Here is a 12339-nt window from a genome sequence, read left to right as displayed (position 1 = left end):
AAGGAAGGAAGGAAGGAAGGAAGGAAGGAAGGAAGGAAGGAAGGAAGGAAGGCAACACCTGTGGCAGCCAGGTGGTTGAACACAAAAACAATTCACTGAGAAGCTTGAAGCCAGCTCGGCCACACAGTACCCTGGGTCTGTTCCTGGGATGCCAGCATCTGCTGACTCCACAGAGACTGAGCTCAAGGACTATTCAGCTTTTCTGGCATACATGAGTACCAAAACAGCGTCAACCCTCAAACAAGCACTTCACAGCTGCCTTACTATGAGTGTCTCCAGCAATTGGAACTTGGTGCCTTCACTCACTTTTTCTGTTCTGAGCTTAACTCCCTCTCCCTAATGAGGAGTTCTGGCTCGATGTCTTGCTGGCATCTAGCTCAAACCACTCATTTCTCAGACCCTGAATCTGCATTGCCCATCCTTTGGCATGCTCCATCTCAGCAAATAGCACCCAAGCCACCCCTGCCCCCAGAGCACTCTTCAGAGTTGCCTCCTCCTTGCCCCATCCCCCCATATACCCAGCTGGTCACCAAGTCCCATCCATTCCATCCTGCATTGGCACTGTTTTCTGTTTTTATTACTGCTGCACTATCATAGGTCGCATCCCATCACTGGTGTGTGTTACCTCTCCGCTGGTGTGTACAGCTCCAAATGGCTTCTCCTAGCCCACCATTCCTCTCTGAATCACAGCTCTGATCACACTCCAATTCAAAGTCAATGAATATTCTCTGGGCCCTCAAGGAAAGGACCAAATCTTTTAAGGTAACACCCAAACCAGGCTGGCAGCACGTGGCTACAGTCCCACACTAGGAAGGCTGAAGATAGAGGCAAACAAGTTCCAGGACAGCCTTGGCTACATACTGAGCACTGCCTCAAAATCAGCCAACAAGCAAAAATGGTGAACGCTCAAGCTAATAAAAAACCATACACAATGAAAGTGCTCTTAGCTGGCATTTACCAATTGCTTGCTACAGACCACGCAGCTTCAGCAGGTACCTTAGATAACTTTAATTTCACACCCTCAAGCAGTAGGCATTTTCCCCATTCCGCCATCTGTCATGATGAAGAATCTGGAGCCCAGGGTTTCTATAGTTTGTGCAAGACCAGCCAGCCAGCCAACAGAACAGTCCAGGCTCATGTGCTCAACGTCAGCCACTCATCAAAGCCCTTCAGAATGAGACGTGACTTCAAGCCCTCCTATCTTTCTCCCCTGGCGTTGAGGTTTCCAGCCCTCCTTGAGCTTCTCCCATGTAGCTGCTCTTCTCACCTATGGTAGTTTGAATGAAAACTGGCCGCAGAGGCTCACAGAGAGTGGAATTATGTGAAAGGATTAAGACCTGTGGCCTTGTTGGAATAGGTGTGGTCTTACTAGATGAAGTGTGTCACTGGGGATGGGCTGTGAGGTTGCAGAAGTCCAAGCCAGGCCCAGCGTCTCTCTCTTCCTGCTATCTGTCAAGATGTAGAACTCTCAGCTACCTCTGCAGCATCCCATCTGCCTGCATGCTGCCATGCTTGCCGCCATGACGATCATGGACTAAACCTCTCACACTATAAGCCAGTCTAATTAAATGTTGTCCTTTTTAAGAGCAATAGAAACCTACCTAAGACTCCACCAAACCATGTGACCACTCCTGTGCCTTCTAGCTGAGCTGTCTACGTTATCACCAAGCACCAGAGCACACCTTCCTCACCTGAGGAACAGCACACAGGTGAACAAGACAACACAGAGAACTGCGGGCTGCACAGGCACAGGACCTTGGAGACGTGAACTGATCCCAAAACTCAGCCCAGAAAATCATGAGGGCACGCTGGAGGAATGTGTACAAAGCATCCGGTACTTGGTGGCCAGCTGCTAAGCACTTGTCCCTAGCAGTATCCAGCAGGAGCGCAGTCCCAGGAAAAGGGTTCTTCCCTCCGCTGGTTTCACGGTGTTCTGCTCACACAGGAAGTAGCTCTCGGCAGCTGCGTGCCAGTCACTCGTTACATATATATTTTCCTCAACACAGTGACTTTTGCAAGGAGAGGGACTCTTGGTTTTTGTTTTTAAACCATCTTTATGATCCTAGCACCAAGCAAGTGCCTGCATACGTGCTTCTGGGGTAAAAGTGACATAGTCACTAGGTGTGGTGGCACATACCTTTGATTCCAGTCCTCGGGAGGCAGAGGCAGGTGGGTCTTTATAAACCTGAGGCCAGCTTGGTCTACAGAGTGAGTTCCAGGCCAGCCAAGGCTACACAGTGAGAAGCTGTACACAAAGCAAACAAAAAGTGACGGCCAATGAAAATTGAGCACTTGCTAAATATTCTTTTTTAATTCTTTGTTAAGTCTCAGTGGATTTTGCAGAATTAAAAAAAAAAAGGTTCTCTGTTCTTAGCAGTGTCTGCTTCTTCACTTGCAAACCACAGAACTGGTCAAAGGCTTCCCCTTCAGGGAAGGCTCTGCCGAGGGAACTAAACACTGAGCACTGCACTATGTACTCACTATTGGCATTAAGTACGAGATCAAGCTTTCTTCAGATTTCCGCCAGATGCGAGAAAGCCCTTCTTTACAAATGGCTCTTCTTTTAAAGGTGTATACATTTTAATTGCTCTTCACAGATTTTTGTGCATGTGAGTTTCCAATTTTAACACTCTATCTTGAACAATAAAAAGGCTGTAATTTTTATTTGCTTTTTTTTCTTTTTCCAAGACGGGGTAATAACCATTGGGCAATCTCTATCTCCTGCTTGCACCACCTCTCCAAGCTCCTGTGGGAGGGCATTTGCTGTTTTCACTGAGCTGATGCCTACGGATGGCCCCACATCTTCCTTGTGTCACATGGGACTGTGGGTTTCCAATCTACAAGTGCAAGGGAATATTTTCTTCAGGTTTTCAGGGGCCCAACTCATCCTCCTTCATGCCTCAAACTATGAATCTTTCTGTTTCATTCTGTTGAGACAAGATCTCACTAGGATGGCTTAGAACTCATGACCCTACTCCCCTAGGCTCCCAAGTGCTGGGATTCCAGACCTATACGAACAGCACTATGAAACGTTTTAACATTCGTTTGTGTCCTGTTGTAGTTTAGTATTTATTTCCCAGATGGATGGGCTTCCTCATATTAATAGAACATTAGAAACCCTCGTGTCATTTTCTTAATCACGGTAAATAGAGCAGTGAGAAACACGGGTGGACAAGTGTCTTTGCGGCAATATCGGACTGCCTCAGCTATGTGCCCAGGAGTGCACAGCTGGAACATATAGTAGTTTTATTTTTGGTTTTCATTTTGGAATGTTTTCGGTTTTATTTGTTTGAGAAAAGGTCTTTCTCCCTGGATGTCCTGAAACTCTCTGTGTAGACCAGGCTGGCTTCAAACTCACAGAGTCTACCTGCTCTGCCTCCCCAGGTTTAATGCCCAGGATTAAAGGTGTACATATCAGGCCCAGCTTGAGTTTTTGTTTTTTAACCCACACGGGTATCTAGGTGGCTGCACTGGTCTAAATTCCCTCCAGCATTGTATTGGATTACTCCTCCCTACATACCATGTACACTGACTTTAAAAATGCATTTAAAGAAACAAATCTTTCCTCCCTCAAAAAAAAACAAAAAACAAAAAAAAAAAAACAAAAAAAAACAGCCTTTCTTTAAGCTCATCCCGTGTGCTGACGTACCCTCTCTCAGCTTACCTGGCACGAACCAGAGAGGCACAGGCTTTCACCTGAGCCTCCATCCTCGCTTCTCCTCTCTGCTCTGTTAGACAGGTCTGTGTATTCTTCTGAGCCTTCCCAGCCTTCTGAGCATTACAACCACTTGCTTCCATGGAAAACACTGCACTCTGAGGTAAGGCTGCTGGGAGACACAAAAGACAGCCTGTTCCAGCCTGCACAAAGGGGGCATTGACAGCCTTGTCACTTGAGGTAGCACTCTTCTGTCCCCCAGGTGACACACCCAGTTCTGGCAGATCTGGACCTGGATTCAGGTATGCCTCTGCCAATTTACACCAGCTCCAGGGGTTGAGAGGGTGCAGAGAAATCAGTTTTTGCAGGCAGAGGATGGTCTTCTCCAAGCTCTGCAAACTTGAGAAGATGGCCAAGTGGAGGTAGAGCACCGTGGTTAGATGGTCTGTGTTGGTCGCTTTGTTTTCCTGAGAAGAGAAGGAGCAGAAAGCCTTCACTACAAAGTGTTTTCATATAAAAATGGGAGCACCTATGTGTATGTTATAAACTAGAAGCATTTAAGTGCTCTACGGGTCAAGTGAACGTAATTCTTCTACAGATTTCCTGCTTCTGCAGGTTGTCCTCCACGTGAAAGCTGCGGCTGGCACACACGCACATATACCAGTATAAACCTAGAGAATTGTTGGAGGGCCCTGCTGCTACAGGTTGCAGTGTCCACGACTCGGTGTGAGATGGAGGACTCCCTTCCCTCAGCCGGGCTTCCTACTCTCTGCCTGGCCTTATTTGGAGGATGTCCCTGAGCTAGATGCCTGGCTTATGATAGAAGTAGCCTCTGGCACAGTGTCTTGCAGAATTCTGCCCCTCCCTGCCCATAGGACCAATTACTGTTTTATGCAAATGAAGTACACTGTGAGCACCTATCAGAGTACCTCCCGGCTGCTTCAATTTCCTAGATATACTCCTCGCTCCTGGAATAAAGTTGATCTGCCTCCCTGAAGCCATTCCCAAAAGTCTGTCATTCAGTCATGCTCATGGCCCTCCTAGCCCTGATCCCCTCCCCTTCTGTTCCTCCTGTCCTCATGTGCTGACTGCCAACGAGGAAACCCACAGAAAATGATCCAGCAAAATGGTCCCCAGGTACTCCTCGACACCCCCAGTACCGAAACTCATGTGAAAGTGGCCTAACAAAGTTCAACAACAAGACTATAAATGCCATGGACTGTTCAACCCTTACCAGTCCTGTTACAGTTAACTGGGCTTCATGCTAGTGAGGATGGGCTTGCTCAGTCTCAACTACCAACTTGATGTTGCTGAGATGCACTTAGGGGAGTATCTAAGGACATTTCTAGAAAGCCCTCGTTGGGTGGGGAGGACCTCATAAGCTGGCTTCCTGGATGGAATAACAGGGAGAAGACAGCTTGCCAGCGACCTGTCCCCCATCACCAGGGCTACCTGAAGAGGCTGCTACCCCAGCTACACATCTCTCCATCATCAAGCACTGCCTCACTGTAGCTCACAAGCACAGAGCCTAGTGACATGGAGCGTGGACTCTGAAACCACGAGCTAAGCCCATCTCTCTTCCTAAGCCAGGTATTTATCACAGTGATGACGTCTGACCCGGCCAATTTTCTTAGGCACTGGCCTAATGGGTCCATTTCTATTTTTAAGGGTTTTTAAATCCCAATTGGTGATTTTCTTGAGGATTTGAAGGACTCTCAGCTGCATATTTGACTTGGTTTAGACTTCCTACCCAGGGTAGCCTTGAAGCTCTCAGCTTGGTACTGAACCCAAATGCCTTCCCCTGCTCTCCCTGGCCACAGGAGGTTGCTCATTTCCTTCTGGTCAGAAACCCTTTTTGACATCTCCTTGAGAGACATCATCTCTTGCCTACCCTGCCATATGGCAAATGCCCTGCGGGTTAGTGGGAAGGTTCACTTTTTCCAAGGTAGTCTACAGAGAACAGATGGCAAAGTGAAATTACGTTCAACCTGATATGAAATCTAAGGATAGCCCAGCCTGTCCAGGTAGCACTCCTGCCCAGAACTAAACTGAGTGTCAAACAAAGGCCAAACTAGCCGGGTAGGCAGCACACAGAAACCAGCAGACATGGAAGCCTGCCAACATCCCAGAACGTTCTTACACCGGACAGGAAAACATGAAACAAAGCCCACATAACTTGGGCGATTCCATACCTGCCAGAACACTGAGTGTGCCTGGCTTTACTTCTCTTGCTTACTGTTTGGCCTTCCCAAAAGACCCGAGTAAGGTCTATAAAAGCCTTGGGTTCGATTCTGAATACAGCACGGTGCCATGCCTGCCACAAACGTGGCCTGTGGAGCAGTGAGTTCTCTAAAGTCAGGCTGTGCCTTTCTGCGGCAGCTCAGTGTGTGAAGGCGCCTGCTGCCAAGCCTGACGACCTGAGTTCCATCTGGAAACCATGTGGTGGGAGGAGAACCTGACTTCCATCAACTGTCCCCTGACCCCCCTCCACCTGCCACATTGCTGTGGCGTCTGTGCCCCACCCTCTCCCTGAATAAGCAGCGTGTGAGAACACTGTTTTAATGACGCCTTTTACTTCTAATAAGATCATGTCTGGGTCACCCCTGCCAAGCACTACTCTTCTTCCACTTCCACCTATAGCGCAATCTATTATTCAAAAACACCTTGCCACTGGGAAAGCGGTGCATGCTAGTGTGGAGCAGGCGCTGCACACAGACCGTGATCCATCCCCACGCCTGCCTTTTGGTTTGTTTGGTTGTTTTAAGACAAAACCAGGGTATGCATGTATATTATGTAGGCTAGACTGACTGGCCTTGAACTCGTGATGCTGCTACCACAGACCCCCAGTGCTGGAGATACAGATATGCACCAGTAGGCTGGACTCTAGACTCTGATAACATGATCAATAAACTAAAGTTTACTCTATGCTGCCTTAATGAACAAGGGTTTGATAGTACAGTTAGTCTGTCCCTCTTTGGACAGTAAATTCCATTTAAATGTGTTTCAGGGACTTTTCCAGTACTATAATAATGAAACAATGGAGACTAGAGATGACTTGGTGATTCAGAGCACTTGTTGCTCTTGCAGAGACCCCAGGTTCAGTTCCAAGCACCCACACTGGGTAGCTCATGATCAGCTGTACTCCAGCTCCAGGGGGATCAAGTGTCCCTGGGCTCCACAGGCACCTGCACTCACATACCTGAACGTGGACCCACACGCGTATATAAACATGATTAAAAAGTAAAATATAGCTTTGCAAAATCTAAAACAAAAGCACACATAATCCTACCGCTATTGGGGGTTGGTCTGATGCTTATATTTTGATGTTAATTACTGGCCCTCAAGATCTGTCCTCTCCTTGTTGTGTAAACTTGCCTAAGACATTATTACTGATTGGTTGATTAAAAGGCCTAAAACTTGGGTAGGGAAAAGTTGGGTAGGCGTGGCTAAGGCTCCTGGGCTTTGGAAACAGGAGAATCATAGGAAGCAAACAAACAGATGGGAAGAGAGTAGGAAGGAAGATGCCATGATGGGTTAGCAAGGAGAAGGAACCACATGGACTGGGAGGAAGGACTCCGAGGATGGTGTGGATGAAGAAAGCGACCCCAATGAAGGATAAGCAATTATTTATACAATTATTTATACAATTGGGAGACAGGCCAAATAGGAATGGTTAAGGCGGATAGCAGTGGATGGAGGCTGGGAGATATATGTGGAGGTTAGTGAAACAGCATAGGTGGAATATCTGCCCAGCCCAAGGTTGTAAGGCAATTATAAAATCTAACAGGTGTCTGTGTCTTATTGATTGTGATAGTGGATTAAATAATACCACCATAATAATTAGGAATAATAATAAACAATATTTAGCCCAACCACCATTAATTTTCAACAACATACTGCTCTGGGTATATATTCCTCATAAAAGTAAAAGTTCTGAAAATTAGATTTCTAGGCAATAATTCTCATCTTACCACAGGAAAAACATTCCAAGAAAATAACCACATCTAGAGTCCCAAGCTCTTATCTCAATAATTACACTGCTGATAGTGTCCTTCTGTAATCCCAGCCACCAATTCTGTTCCTAGCAGGAAGTTTGTTTCTCAGAGAGTAAACAACCCTGATGTCCTTGGTACAGGAAAGTGTATGAGAACAAGCAAAGAACCACTCACCAAGTTTGCTGCCATCTCCAGCGCCTCCTCATGTCTCCCCAGGTGAGCCAGACACCGAGCCTGGCCTTCTTGGACATCCCTTTTCATGGCAAAATTGGTAGATGGCAGCTGTTCGGAGATACTGGAGTATTCCTGCAATGCTTTCTAGCAAGTATTCAAAGAAAGATGGGAGACAGAAAGGGGGTGGGGAGAGGAGAGGACCCAGTGTACATGATCTTTTCCTACGGAGAAAATAGTTATAACCAACCCTTCCAACAGCCTATGGGCTACCTACATGTTTCTCTTAATCTTTTTCTAAAGGGTAGAGACATAAAGGCTTTAGGTCACAAGGTCTACAACTATGCCAACTATCACAGTATTAGAGACAGAACACTCTAGAGGCATGCAGAACAGGCCGTGAATCCTGATTTTCCTGGAACTTTAACACATGTGTATATATTGTATACACATATACACATAAATACTTATATATGTATACACACATATATGTGTATGTATATATGTGTGTGTGTGTGTGTGTCTGCACTGAGACATATATAGCTCCAGCTGGCCTGGAGTTTTCTATGCAGATTAATTAGGTTGTACTTGAGCTCACAGCAATCCACTTGCTTCTGCCTCCACAGGCATAGGCCACAGGCCCAGCTATATACCTTATTAAGATTTACAAAAAAATGAAATGGGGTATGTATATGAAGCAATCTGGCATCTAATTATTCATTCTTCCCTTTTCTTGCATACTTTGGGTTATTTTGTCCCTATGACATGTTGGAGACTCACACATGAGTGCATATAGAGTCTAGGAAAGCAGACCCCTTAATATTCTTCGGTTGGAATTATGAAAGAACAAAGCATAAAATGGACTCTACAGAAAAGGCTAAGACTTAGGATTCTAAGATTAGCCACAGGCATCACTGAAGACTGAATCCATCTCCACAAAGCACTCCTAACTTGCCACATTCTGCTCTCTATTGTTACAAACCCAGAGCCCATTTCAAGCATCATAGCCTTAAATGTGTTGGCTCCTACCTCGTATTCCTGTCGTCTGTAGGCCAGGTCCCCTCTGAATTTCTTGAGAGTGAGAACTTCAATATCATCACTACTTTCTGTCTCTCCATAAAACCACTAGAAATCAAAAAGATAGCATTTATGATGGAGAGTGAAGCTATGCTTTTCCACTTCACAATCAAAAGCAAGTTTCCATAATACAACCACTGAAATGTCAAGGACACACTTCTTTGGGATGAGACGCAAGGGCAAACAGTGGACAACGAATGGCTACTTTTTCTTTTAAAAACAGTGTCTCAGATGTCCCTCAAGTGCGGAGATTACAGACCTGTATGATCACGATGCAGTAAATGACACATGGTTAGATGGGCAGTTTGTGGGTGTGCAGGTGTATGTGTGTGTATACTTCTGTGGTGTGAGGACCAGAGGTCAATGCCACTTGTCTTTCTCATCAGTCTCCATCTTGTTTTTTCACCACAGAGTCTCTCAAGGAACCTGAAGCTTACCAGCTGGCTAGACTGCTCCTAGCAAGCCCCAAGATAGCCCTTTCCCCAGCTTCCAGTGCTCACTGCCAAACCCAGTTTTTGATGTGAGTATGGGGAATTTGAACTCAGGTCCTCATGCTCGGCATCCAGCACTTCTCACACTGAGACCCTCCTCAGGCACCAATGGCACTCTTAATGGCGGCCTGGCTTCCTTAACACGTTTTCATGTATTCTATCTGAGTGGGCACCTCCGTGCTCCTGTGCACATGTAGAAGTCAGAGCAGTTTGCTGGAGTCAGTTGTCTCCTTCGACTCTGTGGGTTCTTGTGATAGAATCCCAGTCATCGGACTTGGCTACAATTGAGTTTACATACTGACTCATCTCACTGATGGCCCCACTTTTTTATTAAAATTATCACAGAGTCAGTGAGATGGCTCAGTGGATAAAGGCACTTGTCATCAAGATGAACAGCCTTTGATCTATGGGTCCCATGTCATGGAAAAAAAAGGAGCAACACCTATTATTTGTCCCTTGACCTCCACACAGTGCCATGGAACCCTCACCCCCACACAAACAGGCACAAATAAATGAATGGAATGTGGTTTATATTTTTTCTTTGTTAACTGCTCCTCAACCTCCTCTTCAATCACTTCCCCTGGTAGGGGGCCCTTGCCAGGCCACAGAGAAAGAAAATGCAGCTAGTACTTATGAGACTTGATAGGCTGGGGTCAGTCAGTAGGGGAGGAGGGCTCCCTCCTTCTGAGGACTAGGGTATGGTGGGGAGAGAGAAGGAGGGTGGGACTGGAATGAGAGGAGAAAGGGATTACCATAGGGATTAAAGTGAATTAAATTAGAAGAATCAAAAAAATTAATGATCACCAGTATAAACATGTTGATAATATACTTGTTTAAAAACAAACAAACAAACAAACAAAGGACGTTTGCAACTAAAGTGAGGTTATTGGAAATGACAGTTATCTTGTGCAGTTCCAGTGACTCTTTAAAGTGGTATCTGCTTTCTTTTAGAGCAATTTAGAGTGACTAGGGACTAATAATACTATGCACAAGACTTAGGAGATTGTGACTATGGTGACAATGCTATTGTGAAAAATGTTACAAAGTCACACAAAAAACATGAGCGAAGAAAATTATAACTGCAGGCAGTCTTCTGTGCATCCCAGACAAAAGATTCAGAGGACTGGAAGACATGCCTGTAAGAAGACTTCCCTCTTTTGATTTAAACCTGCTAGAAACAAAGTGGGATTGAGATTTAACTACCAAGAAAGAACACACGAAAGGACAAAAAGCATTCTGTATGGCCACTTTTCCAGCCCCCAAAAAGTAGCTCCTGCTCCCTTACACAATAAAACTTGCTGAGGCTGAAGAAAGTCTGTCTCTAAATTCTGTTGACTCAGTGTAGTTAACACATTCTGATGGCTTGGCTGTATTTCTAAAACACTTCACGGAGTGTCAAGGCTCATCACAAACTTGCTAAATTAGTTTCCTTCCTTCTGAGCCATCTCAGTAGAGAAAACTTTGTTCTATTCTTCAAACACCGTGTCACTCAAGACTAGGTATTTGAGCCACAGTTAGTTTCAGCACTCTGCAGCCATCCAATTTTCATTATCCTGCTAGGAAATGATGAAAGAAAATTGGCTTTAAACTGTTTCATTCTTCCAGGCAGCCAGCAGGCCTGCAAGGATGCTGTGTTGACCACCTGGCGGGGTTGAGGTCAGGCAGGAGGTGTTTCACACTAGCCCGGCCCGGCCTGAAGGACATGTGAGCTGGGAATAGTGAGGCCGTGCTGCAATCCTCCGGCTGCAGGGCATCTGGACAGTGAGGGCGATGGGCCTCACGCAGGCCGGCTCCGTTGCGGAGCGACCAGAGGGCAGCCTTCTCACCTGCGGCTCGCAGAGCTTGGCGCGGTAAGGGGCGGGCGGCTCGGGCCGCCGCTCCTGACTCTGCTCGAACACCGAGTCCTCAAATTCGCCGCCGAGCACCCAGCACCCGGCCTCCATGGCGCGCGCGTGCCGCCGAACCTCGAAACGAGGTGACACCTAGAGCGACGCTCATCACCCAGCCCCCACCAGCCAGGCACCGAGACGAGGTGGTGCCTAGAGTGGTGCCGGCGCGCGGCCCACGCGGAAGCGGTGGGCTGTCGGCCGGAGCGTAGCATTCTGGGAGTGGTAGTCTTTCAGCGGCCGCGCATATTCATGCTTGTTGCCCAAATTGGGGTTCGTGGTGGAGCAAAAAGTCTTACCTGACTCTGTCTTCTTGAGCCTCACAGCAAAGGGGTTTACTTCTCTGTGTCAGAAGCTGAATAGAGCACTCTTTCCCTGCGTCCCTCGAAAAATTGGGGTCCCTGGGAAGCCGGTTAACTTAGTAAGTAGCAGTTTTAAACCGCTGGCTGTAGTGTCATCGTGTTATATCCCACCCCCATTTACATTTTCTGTCTTCTCCCAGTAACAACTGCGAGAACAGCACAGCAGTTCTGTTTTCTAAAAAGAGATATTAGGCTTGAAGACGTAAACTTGAGTCAGGTAAGCTTGCGCAAAAGCCCAGCGTCTCTAAAGAGACCATAACTATTCACGCATTTATAAAAAGGTAGCCATCGAAACTTAAAGGATCGATCAGACTAGGAGAATTTGGAGACTTCCAAGAAGTGTCTTGACTCTAGAAAGAAAGGATCATGGACAAAAGACTGGCTTGTGCTGTACAGCAGCAATATCGAGCTAGGAATAAAGCCTTTCTCCTTTCCCTCACACTTGCTCCTCTTCCACCTAGTCTTTTAGGGTTCTTTCTTCAGCTCCATTTTCTACTCTACAGACTCACACATGGCAACCTAAACCACCTCTCCAGGTTTGAAAATGCATTGGCTCATAACTCACAAAATGTGCAATTTAGCTGTGTATTCAACAGGCTCATTGGAAGAGTCCATTTAGGCAGCCTCCAGGCAGTAAACTACTGATGGATTCATCCAGGGGAAGCCCATTTTTATTAGCTAGGGTTTTGTTGGTGGTGGTGG

At 46.5% G+C, this 12339-nt stretch overlaps 1 protein-coding gene across 4 annotated transcripts in view; it reads right to left on the bottom strand.

Moving 5' to 3' along the window:
- The window catches only part of CUNH8orf76 (chromosome unknown C8orf76 homolog), a 16682-nt gene extending 5227 nt beyond the window's left edge, over positions 1-11455 (bottom strand). Inside the window, exons 1-5 of one of the 4 annotated variants that reach the window (XM_055626763.1) lie at positions 11216-11455; positions 8851-8946; positions 7825-7968; positions 3927-4122; positions 3665-3827 (exon numbers count right to left, since the gene is read on the bottom strand). In XM_055626763.1, coding sequence (XP_055482738.1) covers positions 3665-3827; positions 3927-4122; positions 7825-7968; positions 8851-8946; positions 11216-11332 — 716 coding nt within the window. In that variant the 5' untranslated portion in view covers positions 11333-11455. Of the gene's footprint in view, positions 1-3664; positions 4123-7824; positions 7969-8850; positions 8947-11215 lie in introns of all 4 variants that reach the window. The other 3 variants (XM_055626765.1, XM_055626761.1, XM_055626762.1) reach the window with 3 other exon arrangements.
- Positions 11456-12339: the final 884 nt, after the last annotated feature.

This window comes from Psammomys obesus, unplaced genomic scaffold (assembly GCF_907164565.1).
Source record: "Psammomys obesus unplaced genomic scaffold, mPsaObe1.curated_primary_1811, whole genome shotgun sequence".
Taxonomy (NCBI): Eukaryota; Metazoa; Chordata; class Mammalia; order Rodentia; family Muridae; genus Psammomys; species Psammomys obesus.
This window is presented reverse-complemented; position numbering and strand designations above follow the sequence as displayed.